Consider the following 12,153-nt stretch of genomic DNA (forward strand, 5'->3'; position numbering starts at 1 on the left):
AGGATACAACTCAGGAACAGCCAGATGGAAGAGATGCACAGGCAAGGTCTGGGGAAACGTCCCCCCAAATCTCCATGTGCTCACCACCCTGGAAGCTGTCCGAACCCTGCCCTTTGGGCTTTTATGGAGGCTTCATTACATAGGCATGATTGACTGAATCCTTAGCCCTGGTGACTGGTTCAACTTCCAGCCCCTCGCCCCTCCCCTGAGGTCAGGGGGTGGGACTCGCAAACTCAGAGAGATGACTATAACTTTTTAAAAGGACAGACAGTAACAAGTGCTGAGGAGGGTGTGGAGAAACTAAAGCCTCGTACATTGCTGGTGGATGTACCACGGTGCAGCCACTTTGGAAAAGAATTTTATTTTAGCGTTTTCTTTAAAAGTGAAATGTGAACTACCATCCTACCTCGCAACTCCACTCCTAGGTACCCACCCAAGAGAAATGAAGCTGTGTCCACACCAGGACGACAAGAGCATCCATGCAACACTATCTATCAGACACAACCAGCATCGGTCCAGAGGCCTGTGTGGATGGATGGGTAAAAGGAGGCCCATCTAGCCCTAGCCGGTTTGGCTCAGTGGATAGAGCGTCGGACTGTGGACTGAAGGGTCCCAGGTTTGATTCCAGTCAAGGGCACATGCCTGGGTTGTGGACTCCATCCCCAGTTAGGGGTGGGCAGGAGGCAGCCAATCAATGATTCTCTCTCATTATTGATGTTTCTATCTCTCTCTCCCCCTCTCCCTTCCTCTCTGAAATCAATAAAAATATATTTTTTAAAAAGGAGGCTCATCTGAACATGGGACGGTATTCAACAGCAAAAGGGGTGGAGCGCTGATCCAGCTGCTGCCATCGCTGTCCTCCAGCTGTGAGCGGGCTGAGCCCTCGGGGGAGGGGGGTCCCGTCTCCCATGACACTCCCCAAACACCTGCTGAGCGCCTTCTCCGCGAGCACAGAGCAGGTGCTGGGGCCACAGTGACCAGGAGCGACCGGCTTGCCCAGGGAAAGCGGACAGCCCCGGAGCTCCAGACGCTGAAACAGGGGAAGGAGGCCCTCCTCCGAGCGGGTGGGGGCCAAACCCAGCTGGACCTCAACCCAGTTGGCCAAGGCAGGCGGGAGGGAGAGTCTGAGGCCTGACCAGAGCCAGGACGGAGAGCCCCGTACGCCCAGGTGCAGAGCAGCCGGGCCTCCGCTGGCAGAGTGCCTGTGCCCTGCGTGAGGTGCGCGCGCGCGTCTGGGGGGGTGTGAGGCTGTGGGGCCCGGTGCTGCTCGGGTGGGGGGCAGGCTCCGGGCTCCCCTCCCCCAGCCTGCGTCTCCCCAGCAACAGCAGCCTCGGTCTGGGGCTCGGCCCCTCCCCCGCCCCACCCGACTGCGGCTGAGAAGCGTCTGGAACCGCATCCTCCTCCGGAGACCGCATTCTGCCGCAGCAGCGCGTTGGAGCCGCTCGTGAGCCATTTCCACATTTACCCCTATGGAGCCGTGGGGTGGGGGTGGGGGAGGGCGGCGGTAGGTGAGTGTGCGGGTGTGCAGGTGCGTGTGCAGGAGGAGTGTATGGAGGGGAGCCCTGTGGCGGACGGGGTTCCTCCTGTGGGGTCTGCGCGGGGCGAACTGCTGCCGGGACCGCCCAGAAGGGCCGCGGCGTCTAGCCTTGCACACATCCCCGTCCTCGGCAGAGCGGGGAATCGGGTGGGTGAGGACTGCTGGACATCAGCCCCCGCCATGGTGACGGCAGCCCCTCCCGGTGAGCCGGCTCCAGCCTCGCAAATCTGAGTCAGCGGTTGCGGCCATCCTGAAATGGGGGCGGGGGGGCAGTTCCAGGACCCCAGCTCTGTCTGGGGGCGGGGAGGGGGTAGGGAGAGGGGAGTAAGGGGTTGACAGAAGGAGCGTCGCGCCACAGCACCGAGAAGCGCTTCGGGCTCCCGGAGGGGGTGGGGAGGCTGCGCGGGGGCCGGGAGCAGGGAGCGGGCATGGCTCCGAACCATCTGGCTCCGAACCACCTGCCGCAGCGGGCTGGATGCCGGGCCACAGGTGACGGACTGGTACGTGGGAAGCCCAAGCCGGGTGCAGCCCTAGGTCTCCCCACCCCACTGCCCCCCCCCCCCCCACCTCCGGGGCCTCTCAGGGCTGGGCTGCTGGCCCGAAGTCCACCTGCCCTTGAAGCAGGAGCCAAACCCACGCTCGGCCTGCAGGGCGAGGGGCAGGAGGGCACCTGGGGGCGGCTGGGCGGGGGGCGGGGGGCTGCTGGGTTCCAGCAAAGATCGCAGGCCCCTGCACTACCAGCTGCCAGCCCAACGCGCGCCGAGCGCTGGTGCCCGTGCGCAGTGGCGCGCGCCTCTCCTGACGCAGCATCCCCGGGGGGGGGGGGGGGGGGGGGCGAAAGCGAGTCTATGGCCTGACCTGTATCCGAGCTTCGTGGGCTTTCACCTTGGAGTCCGTGGCCACCCCCCTATCCACCCATCAGCGCAGACTTGCCTCTCATCCTATACCCCCTCCCCAAGCCTCGGAGAAGAGGCTGCACCGCCCCGCCCCCCCCCCCATCCTCCCAGGAGCCAACAGCGGGTGGGGAGCAGGCGACCCGCCGGAGAAGACACAATTACCGCGCGTGGAAGGAGCGGAGCGGGTGGGAGGATAGAGGCGACCCCTCCCCCATCCCATGGACTTGTGTGTCTGTCATGTGAATGCGCTCAGCCCGCCTGCCCAGTAGGTCCCGTGACAGCGAAGGAAAGGCGAGTTGGGGGGAGGGGGGGTGTTACCTACACGCAGCCAGCCCTCCCCCCTCCCAGCATTCTGCCCGGGGGCACGGGGTCCGGAACCAGACGCGGAGGGTCCAAAGGGCCCCACACAGCTTCTCCCCCTGAAGACCAGGCACCCAAAGCTCATCCCGTTGCTATGGAAACCCGCGATGATGTAACGTGGACGTCAAGCTGCGTTGGACCTTATGTTTGGCTCCAAGGGGACCGACCCCAGAAGCGGAGCTCCTTATGGGGGTGGGGGGAGACCCTGGGCCTCCAGCGGGCACGGTCACCAACCTGACACGGACCGCGCTCAGGCCTCAGCCACAGGCCGGGCTTCTGAGCCACGTGGGGCGTCCGCTGCGTGAAGGCCTCCGGTCTCCTCCCCGGGGTGGCGCACCCCTCCCTCCCCTCCAGCCCGGGGCACTTGGCGCCCCGCCTCCCCCCGCCCCCTCATCTGCATCTCCCGTGGTCTTCGCGGCGGGAGTTCCTTTTCTCCCGCGCGCTGGGCCTCTTCATATTCACTCTGACGGCTGCGTGAGCACCTCTGCGTCCCGGAGCGCGGGGGCCGCGCCCGAAGAAGGCCCGCCCGCCTGGGCCCGGTGCCCAGGTGCCCCCGCCCCTCCTGGGGAAGCGCCCCGCCCCCAGCCTGGGGGTGGGTGTTGGGGGCGCTTTGCGGGTCAGTAAGGGCTCTGGGATAGGCGCACACCCGCAAGGAAGGGCCCTAGGAGAACCCTCCTCCCGGGAGCGCCGGGAGTCCACGATGGGGGCGCCTCTCTCTGCCCAGCCTGCGGCTTCCAGTTCGCCTTGCAGTGGTGGTTCCTGACTCCCCCGCACCTCCACCCCCACCCCCACCCCTACCCCTGATACACACGCCCCGCACAGCCCTGGACTCCTTGCCCGGCATCTCTCTGCCTCTCTGCCCGGACAGGCCTCCTCCTCTGTTCCCACCAGCCTGCCCACACCTGGAACCCGCTGGGGCAGAGACAGTGGTCACCTGAGGCCCTGGTGGGGCTGTTACAGGGAGAGTGTTTGGGGGTGGTGAGGTCACCCTAGGACAGGAGATTGGGGGTTGAGATTCACAGAAGTCTTTGCAGGGGGGTTGCAGGCAATAGAGAGGGAGGGTTGATGTTCAGAGGCCATTGGCTTCCTTGGGCTTTAGTAATCCATTACTACAATTGGGTGGCTTGAAACAACAGACATTTATTCTTTCAGGGATCTGGAGGCCAAAAGTCGGAAATCAAGGTGTTGGCATGCTCTTTGAGGTCCCAGGGGAAGCTCTTTCCTGCCTCTCCCAGCTGCTGGTGGCCCTGTGGCCCTTGGCTGAGGCCGCATCACTGCAATTCTGCCTCCTTCTTCACATGGCCTCCTCCCTGTGTGTCTGGGTCCACATTTCCCCCTTCCTGTAAGGAAGGACATCAGTCATTGGGTCAAGGCCCATCATAGGCCAGTGTGACCTCATCTGAACCTTAGCATATCTGTAAAGACCTTATTTCCAATTAGGGCCACATCCACAGGTGCCAGGTGCTAGAGCTTGTTGAACCCACAATAAGCCCTTTGTCATTTTTGGGGTGCAAATACCTTCTTGGTTTCTGTTCCCATTCTTTGAAGGCTATGTCTTCTGTTTGTGTGTTTGTTCTTAAATATATTTTTATTGATTTCAGAGGAAGGGAGAAGGAGAGAGAGAGGGAAATATCAATGATGAGAGAGAATCATCGATCGGCTGCCTCCTACTGGCGTTTGAGCCTGCAACCTGGGCATGTGCCCTGACCAGGAATCGAACCATGACCTACTGGTTCATAGGCCGATGCTCAACCACTGAGCCACACCAGCCGGGCTACAGGCTATGTTTTTTTTTTTTTTTAATTGATTTTTTACAAAGAGGAAGAGAGAGGGATAGAGAGCTAGGAACATCGATGAGAGAGAAACATCAATCAGCTGCCTCCTGCACACCTCCCACTGGGGATGTGCCCGCAACCAAGGTACATGAGTTGGTTGCGGGCACATCATGTGCACATCATTCCCTGACCGGAATCGAACCTGGGACCCTTGAGTACGCAGGCTGACGCTCTATCCACTGAGCCAAACCGGTTTCGGCTACAGGCTATGTTTTGATGAGCAGAAGTTTTTTTATTTTAAGGTAGTCCTTTTATCAATGTTTCCTTATGGTTAGTGCTTATTTATCATATTGAAGACCTTGTTCTATCCCTGTGACCAGGAGGATATTCTGTATTATCTTCAAGACACTTTTCCAACTTAGGTTGATTTACTGAGAGTAGGCTTCTATGTGTGGTGTGAGGTAGGGGTTGGGGTCGTTGTTTCCACATGGATGTGTGTTTATCAAAAGGTAGTCATCCCCCTTGCTTTGCAGTGACATCTCTGTCATAAATCTATGGTCTGAATGTGTAAGGTGTGTCAACTAGGTCTTTGTCTACTGCATCAATACTGAGCAGCTTAGTCCCACTGTTGTGTAACAAGCTGGACACCTGGCATGAATTCCCCTCGTCCTTCTCAAGAGGTCAAGTGTGTTCTCGTTTCTCTGACTTCCATATGAAATTACAGTGCTTGTCAAGGTCACACACAAAAATTCTGTTGGAATATTTATTGGGATTTATTGATTCCACATACACATACACATCTTTTTGTGTTGTTAATCCTCACCCAATGATATTTTTCTACTGAATTTTTTTTAGAGAGAGCGTAAGGGAGGGAGAGAGAGAGAGAGAGACATCAATGTGTGTGAGAGAGAGAGACATCGATTGGTTGCCACCCAAACAAGCCCTGACCGGAGCCGGGGATCAAACTTTCAACCCAGGTACCTGCTCTTGAACAGAAATAGAACCTTTGAACCTTTGGTCCTTGGGCTGATGGTTTTCTATATGGAGGTTCTTCTCATCTCTTGTTAGACCTATTCCTGAGCATTTGCTATTTCTGATACTGTTTAAGGAGTATTTTAAAAAAAAGCATTTTCTAATTTTTTGTCATTGATATATAGGAATATAATTGATTTCTGAATACCTTAAGTCCATCAACTTGCTGAGCTCTTTTTAAAAAATATGTTTATATTGATTTTAGAGAGAAAGGGAGAGATAGAAACATAGATGTCACATCAATCGGCTGCCTCCTGCACTACCCCTGCTGAAGATTGAGCCCACAACCCAGGCATGTGCCCTAACTGGGAACTGAACCAAAGACTTCTTGGTTCATGAGGTCTACACTCAACTACTGAACCACACTGAACTCATTTTTCTTTTTTTCATATATTTTATTGATTTTTTACAGAGAGGAAGGGAGAGGGACAGAGAGTCAGAAACATCGATGAGAGAGAAATCTCAATCAGCTGCTTCCCGCACACCTCCCACTGGGGATGTGCCCACAACCAAGGTACATGCCCCTACCGGAATTGAACCTGGGACCTCCCCAGTCCACAGGCCAACACTCTATCCACTGAGCCAAACCAGTCAGGGCCTGAACTCACTTTTCAATCTTCATAATTTACCTGTAGATTTTTTTGGATTTTCTATTCACAAGAAATGGTTTGCCTGTGAATCATGCGAGCTTGACCTTCTCTTGTCCAGGCCTCTCCTCTTCTTCCTTCTCCCTGCCCCGCAGCGTGGCTAAGTCCTCTAGCACCATGATTTACAGACATGGCAAAGGGCCTTTGTCTCCATCTCCCACTCATCCTCCTGACTCTCCCCTCTTGTCAGGGATGTCCGCTTTCCACACGGCCCAGCCCTGTGTACACCACTGCTACTCTGTCCTCCCAGATAGCATTTGGGTTTACTCACCGACGTCATCTTCTGTAGATCCTGTTACTTCTTGCATCTTTAGGAGGGTTTCCAGTTAAAACACAGGATGGCCAATTAAATTTGAATTTCAAATAGACAACAAATGACTTTTTAGAATCAGTATGTCCTATATTGCATGGGATGTACTTATACAGAAGAAGAAGAAGAAGAAGAAGAAGAAGAAGAAGAAGAAGAAGAAGAAGAAGGAGGAGGAGGAGGAGGAGGAGGAGGAGGAGGAGGAGGAGGAGGAGGAGGAGGATCCTTTTTGTCTGAAATTCAGATTTAACCCGTGTCCTGTATTTGTATTTGCTAAGTCTGGCCACCCTACCCTCAGGCTTCTATCAGAGATTGTTTTCTGTTGAATGGAGTCACTGCCTTTAGACTGTCCTCTAGCAGGTCAGCCAGTGGAAGACTCTGTTGCCCGTCTGTGTCTGGGCAGTCACTGGTCTGAAGTGCCACCCCCGGCACGGCTGTGGGGCCCCGAGGGAGCCCAGGGGCCAGGAAGGGAGTTTGGCCTGGCCGCTCACGGCCCACCCCAGCTCGGGTATGAGGAGCACTGGGGCCGGTCCTCTCTGAACCCTCTCTGTTCAGAGCCTGCTGGGGTGGGCATCTGCTAGGCGGCCAGTGTGCAGTGACCCTGTGTTTGCCTCTGCACAGGACAAGGACCACCATCCACCATGGTGAAGCTGGGCTTCAGCTTCGGGAAGTTCGGCAGAGACCTCGGCTACCAGGATGGGGTTACCATGGACAGCGTCCCGCTGATCAGCCCCCTGGATGTCAGCCAGCTCCAGCCACCATACTCTGACCAGGTGAGTGGCCTGGGCCAGTGGGGGGATCCTTCTCAGCATGCGCTGGGAACAAAGGGGTGCAGAGGGAGATTTATTTAGATATGGCCTCCTCCAAGGTGCAGGAGGGCAGGCAGAGGAAGGGCCAGCTGGGTGGAAACCTAGAGCCACATGCAACCAGCTCCCTTACCCCGCCACCCCCCCCCCCCCCCCCGAGCCACCCTGTCCTCATCTGTAAACGAGGTAACCTGGTCACAGGTGACTGAAGATTCACACACTGTTTAGAAGACAGCACCCAGCCCGTGGTGCTGCCCAGCGGGGACTCAGCACACAAAATTCCCACCCTGTCCTGCTGGGCACACTGTGTCTTGGGTCAAGCCTGAGACGGGGTCCTGGGGGCAGCGGCTGGTAGTGGGGGAGCTTTCAGCGGGAATCTGTGAGAAGCAGAGCTCAGGGTAGCCCTGCCTGATCCCATGTGAGCTCCGGAGTATGAGTGACATCAAGACTTGTCCTAACTAGGGGCGAGGAGGTGGCTATCTGTACCTATATCTGTCAGCTATGGGCTGGGGACCATGATGACAGCCCCCCCTCAGGCATTGGCTGAGAGCAGCTCTCCAGCCATCTGGGCTTCCACTGCGTCTGCTGCAGTTCTGGACCCAGTTCTCAGTGGGCACCTTGGGAAGGCTCAGTCCTTGCTCCTAGGGAACACAGAGCACGGGGTCGCACCTGCCTGGGCCCTCTATGGAAGGGCCCTCAGGACTCTGGGACCCAGAAGAGGAATCAGGGTGACTCCCTGGAAGGGGAGGCAAGCTGTGGGGCCACTGAAGGGGAAGCTCCTGGCGGGAAGCGGTGGGACCTTCCGAGCTGAAGGCAGCCAGCAGACAGAGGGGCTCCGTCCATGGTCTGGCCAGGCCTCATGGCTGCCATGGACCCAGCAGACTTGCAGCACCCACTTTCCCTGGGCCTCAGCTTGTAGTCACTGGAGCCCAGCCACTAGACAGCCCTGGCCGATGGTCAGTACCCACACCCCTGCTGGGCAGCTGAGCCCCTGCCCCACCCCTTCCTAGCCCTCCCAGCTCAGGGGCCTCCTGGGTCATCTCTCTGCACAGGTGGTCATCAAGACACAGACGGAATATGGACTGCCCTCCACAGAACAGATGAAGAAGTTCCCAGACCTGGAGGCCCAGAAGCTGGCCTCCACCAACCCGGAGGAAGGACGCGGGGTAACCGAACCCTTCCCGCCCAGTGCTTCTGGGGGGTCAGTCCCGTGGAGAGGCAGATTAGGATCAAGGTGCTGAGGCAGCCACAGGCCTGAGCACCCAGGGCTGGGCCAGGTGGGCTGGGCCCCTTTCTCAGGCTGCTGCTGTCAGGGAAGTTGGACAAGGAAGCGCCCATTCAGAGGCACGGTGGGGTGGGAACTAAGGCTGGGTGCTTAGGGGTGGGGGCGCTGAGGGATTTGGGGCTGAGCAGCGCCAGGCTGACCTGTGGCCAGCGGGACCCAATCCTCCCTCCTGCTGTACAGTGGGTGACAGCCACTGTGGGCAATGCGTGCACCCGCCTTCCCAGCAGGTCATCTGTCTCTTCCTTAGTGACTCGTTGGTTTCCTTTCTTTTCTAAAAAAAATATAATTTTTTGATTGATTTTAGAGAGGAAGGAAGAGGGAGAGAGAGATCATCGAAATATCAATGAGAGAATCATTGATCATCCACCTCCTGCAAACCCCACTCTGGGGATGGAGCCTGCAACCTGGGCTTGTGCCCCGATCAGGAATCAAACTGTGACCTCCTGGTTCATAGGTTGACGTTCAACCACTGAGCCACGCCGGCCGGGCTTATTGGTTTTATACATACTATAGAAAGTCACTTTTCCTGCTAGGTGCTCTGGCAAATATTTTCTCCCACCCTTTTTTTTTTTAGCATTACTAATTTTACTAATAATGATTTTTCTCATTTTCCCCGTACTATTTCTAAAGCCTTTCATGTGTCAATAGTAAAACCTGCCTCTTCCCCCTATTGTTTCTGAGAAGGAAAGCCAGCCTCCCCCGCACAGGCTAGCAGGTTGTGGGGGCCTCAGCTGGGTTCGCAGCCCCATCATGAGGACTGCCCAGGCTGGGTCCTGGCCCCACCCCCCATGGGTTCCTCTCCTCCCCCTCACCTGCAGATGCCCCCCGCACGTATGCTGGCCTTCGTCATGGCGATCATGGGCTGCCTCCTGATCATGTACAAGGCCCTCTGGTACGACCAGTTCTCCTGCCCAGATGGCTTCCTGGTTCGGGTAAGGCAGGCAAGCTGGGCCCAGAGTGGGGAGGGGGTCCCCAGGCAGAGTACCAGGGAGCGGCCCTGGGGGTCTCCAGTGGAAGCACGGGGACGGGTGCCCCCGGGGGAGCCGTGCCCCCCGGGGAGCCCAGGGCGTGCCCTGTTCCTGTGGGAATATGGTCTCCAAAGCTCCTTGTGCTCCCGTGACCTTCCCAGAAAACATTCAAATCCTCTTTTGAAAGATTCAAAGAAAAGGTGTTTTTGCAAGAGACGTTATCGTCCTGCGAGTAAGGACTAAGTAAAACCTCAGGGAGGAGGTGCAGGGACGGAGGTGAGCTGGCCAGTCAGTGCTTCCCGGTCAGGTCAGCACCTGCTCTGCACCGGAGGTGCGGGGGCTCCTGGTCCCTCCCCCGCTGACCTGTGCGGGGGGGGGGGGGGTGGGGGGTGGGGGCTGCTCTGTGATATGACAGTAACATTTTCCCACAGTTGGCAAATACTTTCTCCCTTCTCTTTTTCCTCTCGGCGTTAGTAAGGGTTTTTAGCCTTTGTAGTGTCTTTTCCTAACGCCTCCAACGTTTCAGTAGTGAAATCTGCTCCTTTACCCTAACCCCAGCGATCCTGAGTTGGGGCCTGGGAGGCCTGTCTGTATTCCCAGGGGTTCCCTATCCCCCACTCACCGGGATCCCCTCGATGTCCTCTGGTTGGGGGTGGGCTAGGGTGTGCCTGTGGAGCCCCCTCCCCTTCACTCCTGAGGAGGAGCCACCACCCTCTTTCGGAGAGGGGTTGACGCTCCATGGACCCCCACTTCTGAATTGGAGGTCAACTTGGGTGGCTGGAAATGAGGGCAGAAACAAACGTATTTCGGGTGATTGTGGGCAGTATTATTGAACTGCTCCAAGGCAGGAGGGACTGGAAGGCCTAGAGGTCACGGCCCCCCCTCCTGTGGCGCACACATGTGGCTGCCGCTCAGTGGTCGGTGTCCTAGGGAGAGCTCACCCCCATTTGCACACCTGAGCCCAGGGGCAGCCCCTCCCCACCCCCGCCCCGCCCCAGACCCTCTGGCCCCGCCCCCTGAGCCGACTCCCCCTCCCCCCCCCCCCCCCCCCCCCCCGCCCCTGCAGCAGCACAAGATGTGCACGCCGCTGTCCCTGGAGATGTACTACGCGGAGATGGGCCCCGAGCGCCACCGCAGCATCCTGGCGGCCATGGGCGCCTACCCGCTGAGCCGCAAGCAGGGCACCGAGCCCCCCGTGGTCTGGAGGAAGATCCATCCCGTCTTCAAGGAGGGGCCCAAGGCGTCCCCCCAGGCGGGCCCGGCCACCACCGAGGCCCCGGGGAAGCCGGCGGCGGCGGGCGCCGAGAAGGAGGCGGCGCTGCAGGCGGAGGGGAGCGCCCCGCCCCCGGCCCCGGCCCCGCAGTGACGGCCGCCTCCTCGCCCGGAGCCTCGAAGCCCCGTAGGTGAGCCACTGGGCGGGGACCGGGCCCGGCCACCACTCAGAGCCAGGGACCCTCCTCCCGGCACCCCCACCCCATGCGGGACCCACTCCGCCTGCCAGCCTTACCCTGGGGTGCTGTCCCCCCCACGCGGCTGCCGTGACCGCGTCTGAGCGCCCGAGGGGGGGGCAGGGCGGGGCAGGTGAACCCGTGGCGGGAGAGGGGGGATCCCCACGGAAATGGGCGGTCTCACCCCTCCGCCCTTGTCCGCAGCGCCCCCCCGCCCGCGGCACCCGTGACCGCCCCGCCAGATGCTGTCCCACCACGTGGTCGTGCCCCTGTCCCCAGGACCCCGCTGCCGCCTGCCGCCCGGAGCCTCCAGCGCTGTCGCTTTTCTCTAAATAAAGACTCACATCCACCTGGCCTCCTGGTTATCCTGAGCATCCTCAGGCCTTTTCCTGTCCCCCACCCCCTATGTGGTTAATTAAGCCCCCCCCCCCCCCCCCCCCCGCCTTCATGTCTCCCTGAAGAACTGGGTGGGACTGTGAGCTGGGCCCTGGGCACCCTGGTTCAGGAAGGCGCGGTGGGCCTGGGGGTGAAAGGCACCCGCACACAGGGCCTTGTGGTCTCTCTCTCAGCCGCTACAGGACAATAACTGCACCTGCACCCAAGGGAGCTTCCAGGCCTGGGGGGCGGGGGTCTGGGCAGCCTAGGAACAGTGGGTAGTGCCAAGGAAGTGGGCTGTGAGGGAAACCGGGGCACAATGGAGGCGAGGTGGGTAGTGGAGTGGGAACAAACTTGGGGGTGTGAGGAGGAGGGTGGTTCTGGGGGGTCAGGGAAGGCTTGGCCACGCACAGTGCCCTTAATGGTTGGGCTCCTGTCCATCCATCCATCCATCCATCCATCCATCCATCCATCCCTCAGTCTATCCATCATTATCTATCATCCCATTCATCGACCTGTCTGTCTATCTGGCCTGTGTCATTTCTCTAGCTTTCATTTATCCAAAGTTTTTTTCTGAGCCAGTGGAGAGGCAACTACTTCTTCAACACTGAGACACGCAATTTGCTCACCTGTGGGTCTCACCGGTGAGGTGCGTGGTATCGGGGACCTTGAGTCCAGCTCACAGCCCAAAGGAGTCTCTTGATGAAGGTGTAAGAG

At 58.6% G+C, this 12,153-nt stretch overlaps 1 protein-coding gene across 2 annotated transcripts; it reads left to right on the top strand.

Annotated features, from left to right (window-relative positions):
* The first annotated feature begins 1,399 nt into the window (after positions 1-1,399).
* CALY (calcyon neuron specific vesicular protein) lies at positions 1,400-11,010 on the top strand. Of its 2 annotated transcripts, XM_079793930.1 has the most exons (6): positions 1,431-1,444; positions 6,915-7,062; positions 7,176-7,327; positions 8,413-8,526; positions 9,464-9,577; positions 10,680-11,010. In XM_079793930.1, the coding sequence occupies exons 3-6, from the start codon at positions 7,196-7,198 to the stop codon at positions 10,977-10,979; spliced, it is 660 nt and encodes a 219-aa protein (XP_079650056.1). In that variant the 5' UTR covers positions 1,431-1,444; positions 6,915-7,062; positions 7,176-7,195; the 3' UTR covers positions 10,980-11,010. The 2 variants fall into 2 exon arrangements, with proteins under 2 accessions (XP_079650055.1, XP_079650056.1); XM_079793929.1 differs by lacking the exon at positions 6,915-7,062 and having other exon boundaries at positions 1,400-1,444.
* The last annotated feature ends 1,143 nt before the right edge of the window (positions 11,011-12,153 follow it).

The sequence above is a fragment of the Cnephaeus nilssonii genome (assembly GCF_951640355.1).
Source record: "Cnephaeus nilssonii genome assembly, chromosome: 16".
Classification (NCBI taxonomy): Eukaryota; Metazoa; Chordata; class Mammalia; order Chiroptera; family Vespertilionidae; genus Cnephaeus; species Cnephaeus nilssonii.